Source organism: Sminthopsis crassicaudata, chromosome 2, assembly GCF_048593235.1.
Source record: "Sminthopsis crassicaudata isolate SCR6 chromosome 2, ASM4859323v1, whole genome shotgun sequence".
In the NCBI taxonomy this organism is placed as follows: domain Eukaryota; kingdom Metazoa; phylum Chordata; class Mammalia; order Dasyuromorphia; family Dasyuridae; genus Sminthopsis; species Sminthopsis crassicaudata.
The window spans coordinates 215,935,792-215,951,581 of NC_133618.1; the positions used below are offsets into that span (position 1 = coordinate 215,935,792).

At 36.4% G+C, this 15,790-nt stretch overlaps 1 protein-coding gene across 1 annotated transcript in view; it reads right to left on the reverse strand.

Annotated features, from left to right (window-relative positions):
• Positions 1-15,790, reverse strand: part of LOC141552711 (polycystin-1-like protein 2) — a 141,711-nt gene that overhangs the window by 21,649 nt on the left and 104,272 nt on the right. Inside the window, exons 38-40 of the mRNA XM_074284736.1 lie at positions 6,915-7,048; positions 6,007-6,134; positions 1,298-1,458 (exon numbers count right to left, since the gene is read on the reverse strand). Coding sequence (XP_074140837.1) covers positions 1,298-1,458; positions 6,007-6,134; positions 6,915-7,048 — 423 coding nt within the window. The remainder of the gene's footprint in view (positions 1-1,297; positions 1,459-6,006; positions 6,135-6,914; positions 7,049-15,790) is intronic.

Consider the following 15,790-nt stretch of genomic DNA (forward strand, 5'->3'; position numbering starts at 1 on the left):
TGATTCCCTGGCCACCAGGAACCCTAAACCTTTTCATTTGGTCCCCTGAACACCGAACTTGCCACTAACCACATCAATTTCAGAGATAAGACTTTATGTTCATCCTTTGGTCACAACGTTTTGAGTCAGTCAGTCAATAAAACATGTATCAATTGCTTCCTATTTGAATGCCTATTTTCTCAGTACTACAGAAGGAAAAGAACTCTTGGCTGTAAGAGCAGAAGACTACAATTCACAAATATATCGATACAAACATCCAGTATTGTCAATTACTATAAAAGTCATGTAATGTGATGGAAAATATACTGACCTGAAAGTTAGAGATCTGGGTTCAAATCCTGCCTCTATCACTTTACTATCTTTGTGATCATGAGCAAGTCATTTAATTTCCATGGGCCTCAGTTTCCTCATCTGTAAAATGAGTCCTGAAAATCCTTCCAACTCTAAATTTATGATTTTTGCATCAACCATTATCCATAGTAATATTATTATGAATATCCCTTTTGAATTAAATACTTACAGAGTTGGAAGACATTTTAGCATATATCACATAACACCACATTTTGAGAATTGGAAGAGATGTTAGAGGACATCTTCAATCTATACCCAAAAGAAATCCTTAATAGGATATAGTTAAGTGATTATTTACTGTCTGTTTGAAGATCTCCATTGAAATGCATCTCTTGAGGAGTAGCTTGATGTTACAATGGATAGAGCAACAGCTCTAAAGTCAGGAGGACCTGAGTTTGAATTTGGTCTCAGACATAATCAGTAGCTGTGCAATGCTGGGCAAGTCCCTTAGCCCCAGTTGTCTCATACCTACACAACACCCCTACACACAAAAGACAAAGGAAAGAAAAGAAATGTATCTCTCTTGAGGAAACTCATTTCACTTTTGTAAAATTCAAATTATTAAGGAAATTTTACTGATAGCCTAATTTTGCCTTTTTGAATTTGTATCATTACATTAATTAATATAAGCACAGAAAGCCCATTATGATTTTGCTCTTAAGTTTGAGCAAAAGTTTGACTTGTGTACAGAAGAATGTGTCCTAGACTTTTGTTTTAGCACTTTTTTTTTTAACTATACCACATTAATAAATATTTTTTTTCAGTTGAGATAGTTAATTGAACAGACATCGCTTATAATTAGCAGAACTAGAAACCTCCAACTTGTCAGAGTTACTCCTAGAACTTTGAGGGGAGAACTAGCAGATACTCCTGGGGAACTGGTCTGCTAATGGGAAATTAGGATAGTCTTAGAAAGGGGATAACTAAGAGGCAGAGTTATTATTACTTGTTCTTGTGGGTCAAGTAGTACTTGACATCTCGGGCTCCCAGGATGGTTCTCTTCACAAACACTGATAAAGCACTCCAGCTGATAAGGATGATGGCTAATTCTAGCAGGTTCCATTTACTTCGGAAATAGCTCCATTTCTGAGTCTTCATGAACCGACCCTGCAAGACAAGGAGCATAGCAGGGCTCCAATATATCTGCTCCAAAAGCTCAGGATGCCTTCTCCTGGAATCTAATTCCTGCTCTTTCTAATTATGAAATCTCAAATGCAACAAAAAGTCTCAACTAGGTAATGGATAAATTTTCCTCCAATAAGACTATGGGAGGAATAAATATCTAATGGAAACAAGCTGATTCAGCACTGGGTCAGTCTCTAGTGTTGTCACACACATGCTCAAAAGTACAGAAAACTGAGACTAAGGACCACCTGCCATTTTAAGGACTGGTAGGAATGAATTGTGGGGTTCTTGATTTCTATCTGATTCTGTCTATCTTTACAGACATTGCCAGCAATCTGTAATTTAGACTAATCTAATGCCTCTTAAGCTTACAGGAATGGGGTAGGATTTTTCCCAAGTCTAGGATATTATTCCAGATGTTAATTATAGGAGAAAAGTTTTGGTTCATGAGAAGACAAAGAGTAGAACCAGTAGGCTAAGGCTATTCCCCGGACTTTCAAGATGGAGCTGGGATATAGTTTTGGATGTTTCAAGAGGCTAGTGTCTCATTAAAAATGCAGTCAGATAGTACCATGCCACTGTCCACATCAGTTAGGCTTAGGTCTGTGAAATTAGAACATTACATTTAAGGGCATGTGGGTCTTTTCTGTGTATACAAAGCCCTGAAACAGAATGGATGCTTCTGTAACTCTGAGCTGGGTCAGGTAAACAAACTTTTTCAAGGACAAAATAATAATCTTTACATGCTGAAGAAAGCTAACTTCATCTTCCTAAAGGGACTGAGGAGGAGGAGGATAAAAAAGTAAAATGTGATTTGGTATGAGGAATGAAGCATATTAGGCAGAAGGGAAACCAATTTCCAACTCTCCTAACTAAGAAATTGGCTTCCAACCAAGCTAAAAATCTTGAGCAGTATTAAAACCTAGGAGAACTTTACAGAATCATAGAACTTCACACCCTGAAGGGAACTTAGAATGGAGCTAGAAAGGACCTTAGAGACCAACTAGATCAGTCCTCTTATTTTACTGAGAATAGAAAAAGAGATTTAGAGAGATTAAGCAAATTACACAGGCCATATCACTAATAAATAGAGAATGCAGCAGGTAAATACCAAGTTAGGAGAGGGGTCTTTAGTCTTTCCAACATGGTATTTAGAATGAAGTGATACAAAAATAAATACAGGAGAAAATTGGAAGAATGGAAAGAACTAATGAAGAAAAAAGAGAAGTATAGACCTTGTAATATCAATTAAAATATCAATCAATATTAATCAAAAGACAGATAAGGAGAGAAATGTTAGGATTCTTACAAGGTGCTAAGTCACTGGAATGAATAGAAACAATATTTATCTAATTTAGCATGGTTCAGTATGCTTGATCTTATCCTACAAGGAGATGTTATGGGTCAGAACTTGAGACAAAATAATGTACTTAGTTCACACGTTTAAAGGAGATAAGATTTGGAAAGAGACAGTAACGGATCTGGACTTTAACTCCTGGCTGAATTTAAAGTGATTATTGAATTGAACTCAAACTAAGGCTGCCTCTAGAAGTTCCCCAAGAAATGTGCTCCCAGAGAACGATTATAACTTAGAGAAGAACATTTACAGGAATCCTGTAAAACCAATAGAAACAACCAACACTTATAGAAGAAAACAAAAATGCAGACAGTACAGACCAACTAGAAAAGCATCCTCAGAAAATGACTGCATTAGATGATTTTAGAAAGGCCTGGAAAAACTTGTATGAACTGATGCTAAGTAAGTAGAACCAAGAGAGCATTGTATACAGCAACAATAAGATTATGTGATGATCAAATTGATGGACTGTGGCTCTTTTCAACAATTAAGTGATTCAGGCCAATTCCAATAAACTTATGATGGAACCTACATCCAGAAAGAGGACCATGGGGATTGACTATGGATCACAACATAGTATTTTCACCTTTTTTTTAATTGCTTGTTTATTTTTTGTTTTCTTTCTCATTTTCTCCCCATTTTGATCTGATTTTTCTTGTGCAATCTAATTTTGGAAATATGTATAGAAGAAATGCAATTGAGGCAAAGACTCTCCTCTTTCATCTAGTCCAAAAATATATATAAATACCAAAAAAAAAGACAAATCAGGTCACTAGCCCACTACCTTCTAAGAGCCCATTTTATATGTGGGCAGTTCTACTTGTTAGACACTTTTCTCTTACACCAAGCTCAGATTTACCTCTCTACTTTTTCCACATATTGCTCCAAGCTCTGTCCTCTAAGGTTAACAGAGCAGAGCAGATGAAATTCTTCTACCATATGCTAGGTCTTTAAATGCTTGACTCTAGCTGTCAGGCTCCTCTCTATCCTCTAAGGTTCTCCTTAGAGACACCCCCACTCTCTTTGCAACTATCCTTTGTAAGGGTGTGGCTCAAAACCAGGTACTGCTGTGTTGCTAGCCATATATGCAGAATAAAGGAAAGAATTTATAACAAAGAATTGAGACAAATGAAGTTTCTCAAATGTTCTCTGCTTAGGAATTTTTGTTTCTCTGCTTTTCCTGTACCTGCAGTTCTAATAACGATGATGTAGAATGACCATTTCTTTACTCAGCCTTACTATTTACTGCATTTTGAATTTTTGTTTCTGGTCTGATATTCAATTCCTTCCCTGCCGTGATTGGGATATTCACATATGGAGCTGTACGTGTTTTCAGGGGCTATTTCCTAACTATGTAAAATGTGGCTGTAAGTATCAATCAAGCTGAGATTTGTTCTAGTTTATGTCCTACTATCTATAAAATATTATTTGCTTAGCTTTCAGAGAAATATTGATTTTTACACTAAAAACCATAAAGTTAAATTGGCACATAAATATAAATCATATCTTGGCTCTTTTGTTCCTTTGTTCTAAGTTGATTATTCCTTTTGGATGAAGTATCATCTTTAGAAGGCCCCCATAATACAATCCAAAGTTCCCTGGAAGAGTAGACACATTTATGAACTAGGTAAAGGCCTCACTTGGTTGAAAATACTGTTTAACTAGCTTGTACCAGATTTTAGTTGGCTGTAAGAACTTCTTAAGCATCAGAGCTGTTCATTTGCAGATCAGGCCACTTCCTCTCCAGCTTTCATTCACAACTCATCCCCATGAAAAACTTGGCCTTTACATGGCTCTCTTCAACAATGAGATGATCCAAATCAGTTCTAATTGTTCAGTAATGAAGAGAACCAGATATATCCATCAAAAGAACTATGGGAAATGAGTGTGGACCACAACATGGCATTTCTACTTCTGTTATTGTCTGCTTGCATTTTTATTTCCCTTCTCAGGTTATTTTTACCTTCTTTCTAAATCTGATTTTTCTTATGCAGCAAGATAACTGTATAAATATGTATACATATATTGTATTTAACATATACTTTAACAAATTTAACATGTTTTGGACTACCTACCATTTAGAGGAGGGGGTGGGGGAAGGAGGGGAAAGGTTGGAACAGAAGGTTTTGCAAGGGTCAATGTTAAAAAATTACCCATGCATATGTTTTGTAAATAAAAAGCTATAATTTAAAAAAAAGAAAAAGAAAAAAAAAAAAACTTGGCCTTTTCCCCTAGAGCCACCCTGGATCCTGATGGATTGGCTTCTTCCTAATCTTGTCTGGATCCAGACATTTACTTTAGTTCCCATGTTTCTCTAGGACATGCTACCATAACTATACTGCCTACTCTTCCCTATTTTCTAGTTCATCTTTATGTGTTGTCCTTTAATAGATGATAAAATCTTTGAGAACAGGAACTGTCTAATTTGTTTCTATTTATCTCCTGTTTCAGTAAATGCCTTAAACCAAAACCACTCTGAATCTCACTGGCCACCAAAAAGTTCTAGACTAAGTCCTTTTTGGTCATTGTTTGGATCCTGATTGACTCCAATTAAATGTAAATAGCAATCATTTCTGACTTGGGCAGAAATCCTGAGGGTCTTTCCCTCCCAGATTTTTTTATTTGTTTATTATTTTTTTTTCTTTTTTGGACTAGGTGAAAGAGGAGATTCTTTGGCTCAATTGTTGACTAGCCTTAATCACTGAATGAGTACAGCCTATTGAAGACCTTTGCTTAAAACAAGCCAAGGTCTCCCATTTCATCCAGGGCTGTCTCAGTTGTCCTGATCTATATTTTGCCACTGGACTCAGTTCTGGAGGAAAAAGTGAGGCAAGTGACCTTGTACAGTCCTCTCTCACTTAGTGAGTGTGGAGATATCAAAAAAAGATGGGACAGGTAATGATGGGATTTGGACAGAAGCTAATACCAAATCTATGTTGAGCCAACCTTGCTGAGTCTGTCAACATGCTCAACTCTAGAGGAAAATGATGGATGACCTTTTACCTTGAGATCATTTTCTTCCCAGTACAGCATAGTGTTTCTAAGAACTCATAGTGAGATGTAAGACTTGCTTGCACATCCTAGCCTTTCTTGCCAGGAAACTGGAAACCCAGCCCTTCACTCAGGGCTGTTTTAGCTTCAGGTCTCTTTGCTCAGAATATTCCCAATCTTACCTGAACACCCATATAATAGGCTAGAAAGAGGAAGTAGATAGCTTCAGCTGCTACAACAAAGACATGTAGACCATTGGTGAGGGGATAAAGTCGAATACTTTGCAGTTCTGCTTGTGGAAGGAAGGCCCCTGAAAAAAATTAGATGGAAAGGGACATCCTATTAACACTCAGCAATCCCATTTTATTTCTCCTTTTGACTTAAAAGCCCTATTTCTCTAGGGTGTATTCATTCAACCAGTCTTGTCTTCTTCCCTTCCCCATTTTTCTCTCTCTTTTTTTTTTTTTTTTTTTTTTTGCTTCATTCTTTTCTTCCTTGCTTGTTTTTTTTACTTTCTTTTTACTTTCTTTCTCGACAAAAGCTCCTCTTGATAAGGTTCTGGATTGTTCTCTCTCTCTCTTCTCTTTCTTTTTCTTCTCTTTGTCTGTCTCTGTCTCATTTTCTCTTTCTCTCTCTCTCCCCCTGACCCTGGTTACTTATTGGCATAGAGTCCTTGGAACATGGTGTAGAGGACTCTGAACTGCATATTAGGAGATCTTGGTTCTAATTCTATCTTTGTGGCTAACTTGGTGCATGGCCTTGACCCAGTTGCTTCCCTGCTTTGATTCTCAGTTTCTATCTCTGAAAAATAAAGGATTTGATTTAAATAGTTTGTAAGGTCCCCTCCAGCCATTCCTGATACATCTGAAGGTTGTTATGAGACTGACTGCCCTATTCTCAGTTTCCTAATTCACTCTCATCTCCCAGAGGCCTGCTTTTCAGACTACCATAGCAAGGACCCATATTTCTGCCACATACTCTCAGAGACTCTAAATTCAGGGACTAGGACATCCAGGATTTAGGGAAGCCTGGCATACTCAGTGTGTATAATGCCGCATGTACAACAGGAAAATTAGCAGGCATTTCTCACCTATAGAGTTTGTTTCAAAAGTCAAAGTCATGATACAGAAAAGATTCACATTAGCATTATAGACAGTAAACTCCACAAACACTGCTCTAGTGAAGGTGTCCAGCCAGGTGTTGTTGAAGAGATACTGCAAAATCCTGCCAAGAGACAAGAAACATAAAATCACTGAATTTAGAACTAGGATAAATGCTTAAGGCTATCTAGTGCAGACCTCTTATTCGGCAAAAGAGGGAACTGAAGCTTAGAGAACATAAATGACTTTCCCAGAGACTGACAGGTATCATGTAGAAGATTCAAGACGAAGTCCCAGATTCTTGGATGCTAAGCCTAATATTCTTTCCACCATTCCACACTGATGCTCATGTGTGGGTCAGTCAGCTCAGTTGTTGGCCACTAAGGGTGTGACTTCCAAAGTTAGCTCATGGAAGGGGTTCCAAGTCTTAGTAGTTGGTCCCAAGTCTCCCACTTATAAGTCCATTTTCCAGACTAGGTAAGTATTAGGAGCTAGAAGCTTTCTAAAAGTGCTCCAGCTCAACGCACCCTTCACTTCTGCCATGTGCTCCCATCTAAAGAGTCCAGGCTCATCTTCCTGCCATAGTTTATTTTCTTAGTCAATCCCATCAAAGAATTCTGGGCCTATGTTAACCTTCTCTGTCAGCAAGGTGCTTGGTATTGTCCTTAGCATTTCTCATTGATTGCACAGATTATTTTACTCTTGAGTTCCCACTATCTACTGATGGTCATCTTGGACTTTTGAACATTAACTTTGATTCACCATCTGATGCCTGTATCCTTGGGGCACAGTCTGCTCACTAAATCTCTAACCTGCTTGCTATTCTGTACTTTGTTCTTAATTCATGCGCTTTTTCTCTGGCTTGTTCTGATCCTTAGCTATATTCTTAACATTCTATATCCTTACTCTGAATTGCCTGACTGGTTATTGAGACAAGTGCCAACTTGACTCTGCAGGTCTTGTGCAACCCTACATCTTTCTCTCATGAGACCCTTTTGTGACCCTACATCTCTTGCTTCTGATTCCTTGTTCTGCAATATAAGATTGCTAGCTATGTGACCTTGACTGATCTTATGTCAAAGCGTGGCATTTCTGCCACAGATTACATCCTTCCTTTTGGGACACATTGCATTAGGTGGGTAGGGGGATATACAAGGTAGGTCAATGGGCTTACAATATACCCAGAATGTGACCTCCAAACATTCACATAGATATCAATATATTCATAGGAGCACTTTTTGTGTTAACAAAAAACTCATCAATTGATGCTCATCAATTTGAGGAATAACAAAAATTTAATGAAATATTACTGCTTCATCATAAACAATGGATATGAAGAATTCAGAGAAGCCCGAGAAGACTCATATGAGCTGATGCAGGGTGAGCTAAGGCAAACCAGGAAAACAATATACACAATGATAATAAAAATGTAAATGAAAAGAACAATCAATAAAAAGTCCCTCAAAAATGAATATTTTGTAATTATAATGAACAGTCCTGGCTTTGGAGAAGAGTTTTATAAAAATTCTCTCTCCTTTCTTCATAGAAATAGGCTTCTATAGAATCTTGGATATATTTTCAAATTCAATCAATGTGTTAGTTTTGCTAAACTGTTTTTCTATCTTTATGTTTAAATCTTTGTTATAAGGAATAAGCAGGGAAAGGGAGAGGAACAGATTTGGAAACAATGGTATAATATAAAAATAAAATATATTGATTAAAAATTTGAAAAATAAGGCTATTTCTTTGTATACATAAGTAAAAAGGATATTCCTGGGTATCTAAAACAGTAGTATTAAAAAGATCAGATATAGCCTATGTAAGCATCCAGTTTGGTAGGTTGTATTAGTGGCTGCCCTTTGACTTCTAAGAATATTGTCCTAGATGGTGGCATTGATTGTATGGGGCTTCCAACTTTATAGATGATTACTACAATTTGTGTTACAGCACATTTGGGAACGAAAACCACCAGGGTGACTGCCAAGAGGTGCCATAAACTGCTCCAATCTTTACATGTTCACCTTTCCACTCTTGGGAGTCAAACAGGTCCTATTCCAAGGTGTTATTCCTAGGGAATCAATCAGGTTCTGGATGTGGAAAAGCTAGAGTATAGATAAATTATATTAGTCTCCAGGATCAGATTCCAGAAAGAGTCTGAACCAACCTGATTTCTTTTTCAAGTTCTTCATCGCAGGTCAAGGTTGGAAGGGGCCTCCCAGAAACAAAAAAATTTTTTTTTCTTTTTTTTTTTTTTTCCTTTTTCCCCACTCTTTTTTTTTTTTTTAATTTTTATTTTATTTTATAATTATAACATTTTTTTGACAGTACATATGCATGGGTAATTTTTTACAACATTATCCCTTGCACTTACTTCTATTCAGATTTTTTCCCTTCCTCCCCCAACCCCCTCCCCCAGATGGCAAGCAGTCTTATATATGTTAAATATATTACAGTATATTCTAGATACAATATATATGTGTAGAACCAAATGTTTTGTTGCACAGGAAGAATTGGATTCCGAAGGTAAAAATAACAGTTTACATTCATTTCCCAGTGTTCCTTTTCTGGATGTAGCTGGTTCTGTCCATCATTAATCAATTGGAATTGGATTAGCTCTTCTCTATGTTGAAGAAATCCACTTCCATCAGCATACATCCTCGTACAGTATCATTGTTGAAGTGTATAATGATCTTCTGGTTCTGCTCGTTTCACTCAGCATCAGTTGATGTAAGTCTCTCCAAGCCTCTCTGTATTTCTCCTGCTGGTCATTTCTTTTTTTTTTTTTCTTTTTTTTTTCTTTTTTTTTTTTAAATTTTTTATTTTATTTTATAATTATAACATTTTTTGACAGTACATATGCATGGGTAATTTTTTACAACATTATCCCTTGCACTTACTTCTATTCAGATTTTTTCCCTTCCTCCCCCAACCCCCTCCCCCAGATGGCAAGCAGTCATATATGTTAAATATATTACAGTATAATTTAGATACAATATATGTGTGTAGAACCGAATTTTTTGTTGCACAGGAAGAATTGGATTCAGAAGGTAAAAATAACAGTTTACATTCATTTCCCAGTGTTCCTTTTCTGGATGTAGCTGGTTCCGTCCATCATTAATCAATTGGAATTGGATTAGTTCTTCTTTATGTTGAAGAAATCCACTTCCATCAGCATACATCCTCGTACAGTATCATTGTTGAAGTGTATAATGATCTTCTGGTTCTGCTCGTTTCACTCAGCATCAGTTGATGTAAGTCTCTCCAAGTCTCTCTGTATTTCTCCTGTTGGTCATTTCTTATAGAACAATAATATTCCATAACATTCATATACCATAGTTTACCCAACCATTCTCCAATTGATGGACATCCATTCATCTTCCAGCTTCTAGCCACTATGAAAAGGGCTGCCACAAACATTTTGGCACATACAGGACCCTTTCCCTTCTCTAGTAGTTCCTTGGGGTATAAGCCCAGTAGTAGTATGGCTGGGTCAAAGGGTATGCACATTTTGATAACTTTTTGGGTATAATTCCAGATTGCTCTCCAGAATGGTTGGATTCTTTCACAACTCCACCAACAATGCATCAGTGTCCCAGTTTTCCCACAGCCCCTCCAACATTCATCGTTATTTGTTCCTGTCATCTTAGCCAATCTGACAGGTGTGTAATGATACCTCAGAGTTGTCTTAATTTGCATTTCTCTGATCAATAGTGATTTGGAACACTCTTTCATATGAGTGGAAATAGTTTTAATTTCATCATCTGAAAATTGTCTGTTCATATCCTTTGCCCATTTATCAATTGGAGAATGGCTTGATTTCTTATAAATTAAAGTCAATTCTCTGTATATTTTGGAGATGAGGCCTTTATCTGAACCTTTAACTGTAAAAATTTTTTCCCAATTTGTTACTTCCCTTCTAATCTTGTTTGCATTAGTTTTGTTTGTGCAGAAACTTTTTAATTTGGTGTAATCAAAATGTTCTATTTTGTGATCAATAATGGTCTCTAGTTCTCCCTTGGACACAAACTCCTTCCTCCTCCACAAGTCTGAGAGGTAAACCATCCCATGTTCCTCCAATTTATTTATGATTTCGTTCTTTATGCCTAAATCTTGGACCCATTTTGATCTAATCTTAGTATGTGGTGTTAAATGTGGGTCCATGCCTAGTTTCTGCCATACTAATTTCCAGTTTTCCCAGCAGTTTTTGTCAAATAATGAATTCTTATCCCAAAATTTGGGATCTTTGGGTTTGTCAAAGATTAGATTGCTATTTTTATTCACTATCTTGCCCTGTGAACCTAACCTATGCCACTGATCAACTAGTCTATTTCTTAGCCAATACCAAATGGTTTTGGTGACTGTTGCTTTATAATATAGCTTTAAATCAGGTACACTTAGACCTCCTTCCTCTGACTTTTTTTTCATTAGTTCCCTTGCAATTCTCGACCTTTTATTCTTCCATATGAATTTTGTTGTTATTTTTTCTAGGTCATTAAAATAGTTTCTTGGGAGTCTGATTGGTATAGCACTAAATAAATAGATTAGTTTGGGGAGTATTGTCATCTTTATTATATTCGCTCGGCCTATCCAAGAACACTGAATGTCTTTCCAATTATTTAAATCTGACTTTATTTTTGTGACAAGTGTTTTGTAATTTTGCTCATATAATTCCTGACTCTCCTTTGGTAGATATATTCCCAAATATTTTATACTATCGACTGTTATTTTGAATGGAATTTCTCTTTGTATCTCTTGCTGTTGGATTGTGTTGGTAATGTATAAAAATCCTGAGGATTTATGTGGATTTATTTTGTATCCTGCCACTTTGCTAAAATTCTGAATTATTTCTAATAGCTTTTTAGCAGAGTCTTTGGGGTTCTCTAAGTATACCATCATGTCATCTGCGAAAAGTGACAATTTGATTTCTTCATTTCCTACTCTAATTCCTTGAATCTCTTTCTCGGCTCTTATTGCCAAGGCTAGAGTTTCTAGTATTATATTGAATAGTAATGGTGATAGTGGGCAACCTTGTTTCACTCCTGATCTTACAGGGAAAGGTTCTAGTTTATCACCATTACATATGATGTTTACTGAAGGTTTTAAATATATGCTCCTTATTATTTTAAGGAATAGTCCATTTATTCCTATACTCTCAAGCATTTTTAGTAGGAATGGATGTTGGATTTTATCAAATGCTTTTTCTGCATCTATTGAGATGATCATATGGTTTTTATTAATTTGATTATTAATATGGTCAATTATACTAATAGTTTTCCTAATATTAAACCAGCCCTGCATTCCTGGTATAAATCCCACTTGGTCATAGTGTATTATCCTGGGGATGATTTTCTGAAGTCTATTTGCTAATATCTTATTTAAGATTTTAGCATCAATATTCATTAAGGAAATTGGTCTATAGTTTTCTTTCTCAGTTTTCGATCTACCTGGTTTAGGTATCAGTACCATGTCTGTGTCATAGAAGGAATTTGGTAGGACTCCTTCAATCCCTATTTTTTCAAATAGTTTACATAGCATTGGAGTTAGTTGTTCTTTAAATGTTTGGTAGAATTCACCTGTAAATCCATCTGGTCCTGGGGACTTTTTCTTAGGAAGTTGGTTAATAGCTTGGTCTATTTCTTTTTCTGAGATGGGACTATTTAGACTACTTACTTCTTCCTCTGTTAATCTGGGCAAGCTATATTTTTGAAGGTATTCTTCCATTTCATTTAAGTTATCGAATTTATTGGCATAAAGTTGAGCAAAGTAGCTCCTAACTATTGTTCTAATTTCCTCTTCATTAGTGGTGAGTTCACCCTTTTCATTTTCAAGACTATCAATTTGCTTTTTCTCTTTCCTTTTTTTAATCAGGTTTACTAAGGGTTTGTCTATTTTGTTGGTTTTTTCATAAGACCAACTCTTAGTTTTATTAATTAATTCAATAGTTTTTTTACTTTCAATTTTATTAATCTCACATTTTATTTTTTGAATTTCAAGTTTTGTGTTTGTCTGGGGGTTTTTAATTTGTTCCTTTTCTAGCAATTTTAGTTGTAAGCCCAATTCGTTGGCCCTCTCTTTCTCTATTTTATGCAAGTAGACCTGTAGAGATATAAAACTTCCCCTCATTACTGCTTTGGCTGTATCCCACACATTTTGGTATGATGTCTCATTATTGTCATTTTCTTGGGTGAAGTTATTAATTATGTCTATGATTTGCTGTTTTACCCAATCATTCTTTAGTATAAGATTATTTAGTTTCCAATTATTTTTTGGTCTATTTTCCCCTGGCTTTTTATTAAATGTTATTTTGATTGCATTATGGTCTGAAAAGGATGCATTTACTATTTCTGCCTTACTGCATTTGATTTTGAGGTTTTTATGCCCTAGTATATGATCAATTTTTGTATAGGTTCCATGAACTGCTGAGAAGAAAGTATATTCCTTTCTGTCTCCATTTAGCTTTCGCCAAAGATCTATCATATCAAACTTTTCTAGTATTCTATTTACCTCTTTGATTTCTTTCTTATTTATTTTGTGGTTTGATTTATCTAATTCTGAGAGTGCAAGGTTGAGATCTCCCGCTATTATAGTTTTGCTATCTATTTCCTCTTGCAGCTCTCTTAATTTCTCTTTTAAGAATTTAAATGCTGCACCACTTGGTGCATATATGTTTAATATTGATACTGCTTCATTATTGATGCTGCCCTTTAGCAGGATATAATGCCCTTCCTTATCTGTTTTAATTAGATCAATTTTTGTTTTTGCTTGATCTGAGATGAGAATGGCTACTCCTGCTTTTTTGGTTTTACCTGAAGCATAATAGATTCTGCTCCACCCTTTTACTTTTAGTTTGAATGTCTCACCCTGTTTCAGGTGTGTTTCCTGTAAACAACATATAGTAGGATTCTGACTTTTAATCCAGTCTGCTAACTGCTTCCTCTTTATGAGGCAGTTTGCCCCATTCACATTTATGGTTAGAAGGACTAATCCTATATTGCTTGCCATCCTATTAACCCCTGCTTATGCTTTTCCCCTTTCCTTCCCTTTTACCCTCCTATCCAGTATTAAACTGGTGAACACCACTTGCTTTTCACAGCCCTCCCTTTTTAGGATCCCTCCCCCACCTTAAAGATCCTCCCCTTATTTTACCCCTTTTCCTCGAAATTACTGTATTCCCTTCGCCTTAGCTTACTCCTTCCCTTTCAATTTTCAATGAAGTGGAAGAAGTTTCACCATAAATCGAATATGTCTATTGATACACGCTATGTTCATCTCCCTCCTTTCTTTCTCTCAGATATAATAGTATACCTTTGCCTCTTCATGAGATGTAGTACCACCACTTTACACTTTTTTATGATATAATCTCCTTTCCACCTCTAGTTTCTAAGACAAATTGTACATATGTTCTTTACATTTTTTTTGACAGAAGTATAGTTCTCAAGGTTTCTTTTTACCTTTTTAGAAATCTCTTGAGTTCTGTATTTGAAGATCAAACCTTTTATGTAGGTCTGGTTTTTTCATCAAAAATAGATGGAATTCATTTATTTCGTTAAATGTCCATCTTCTTCCCTGGAAAACGATGCTCATTCTTGCTGGGTAAGTTATTCTTGGCTGCATACCAAGTTCCTTAGCCTTTCGGAATATCATGTTCCAGGCCCTGCGTTCTTTTAATGTGGATGCTGCTAGATCCTGGGTTATCCTTATTGTGGATCCTCCATATCTGAATTGCTTTTTTCTAGCAGCTTCCAATATCTTTTCCTTTGTCTGATGGTTCTTGAACTTGGCCACTATATTTCTTGGCGTTTTGATTTTAGGGTCCCTTTCAGTAGGTGATCGATGAATTTTTTCAATGTCTATTTTACCCTCTTTTTCCAGAATGTCTGGGCAGTTCTCTTTGATAATTTCCTCGAAAATGGTGTCCAAGCTCTTTTTTTCCTCCCATTTTTCAGGGAGTCCGATTATTCTCAAGTTGTCTCTCCTGGATCTGTTTTCCAGGTCTGTTGTCTTTCTGGTAAGGTACTTGACATTCTTTTCAATTGTTTCATTTCTCTGGTTTTGCTTGACTCCCTCTTGGTTTCTCCTTGAGTCATTCATTTCTACTTGTTCCAGTCTAATTTTCAATGATGTATTTTCTTCACTCACTTTTTTTATATATCTTTGTAATTGTCCAATTGAGTTTTTATCTTCTATGGAATTTTTTTCCATTTTATCCATTTTATTTTTTAGAGAGCTGATTTCTTTTTCCAGCTCACTAATCCTGTTTTCCTTGGAGTTGTTTACCTTTTCCAGCTCACTAATCCTGTTTTCCTTGGAGTTGTTTACCTTTCCAGCTCACTAATCCTGTTTTCCTTGGAGTTGTTTACCTTTTCCAGCTCACTAATCTTGTTTCTCAATGATTTGATTTCTTTATCCACTCTGCCTTTGAATGCATGGGATGACTTCTCCAGGCTCTCTTGCCAAGCTTCCCTTTCCTTTTCCCATTTCTCTTCCAGCTCTCTTGTGAGAGCCTTTTTGATTTCCTCTATGAGGTTCTTTTGTATTGAGGAGCAGCTTATATCCCTCCCAGGGGATACATCTGGGGACAGTCTGTTCCTAGTCTCCTCAGCATTTGAAGTCTGCTCCCTCTCCACACAGAAGCTGTCAATGGTTAGAGCCCTTTTGAATTTTTTGTTCATTTTGTCAGAGTAGGAATCAAAGAAAACAAACTGACAAGAGAAACAATTGGTCTGTTTTGCGGGGGATGGGGCTGGATGGTATTAATGGGCTTCCTCTACAGACTGGGGGTAGGGCAGCAGAGAGCCACTAACAGAACAGCAATGACTGTACTGAGTCTGCGCTCTGAGGCTCCCAGAACGCACTGAGTCAGTCC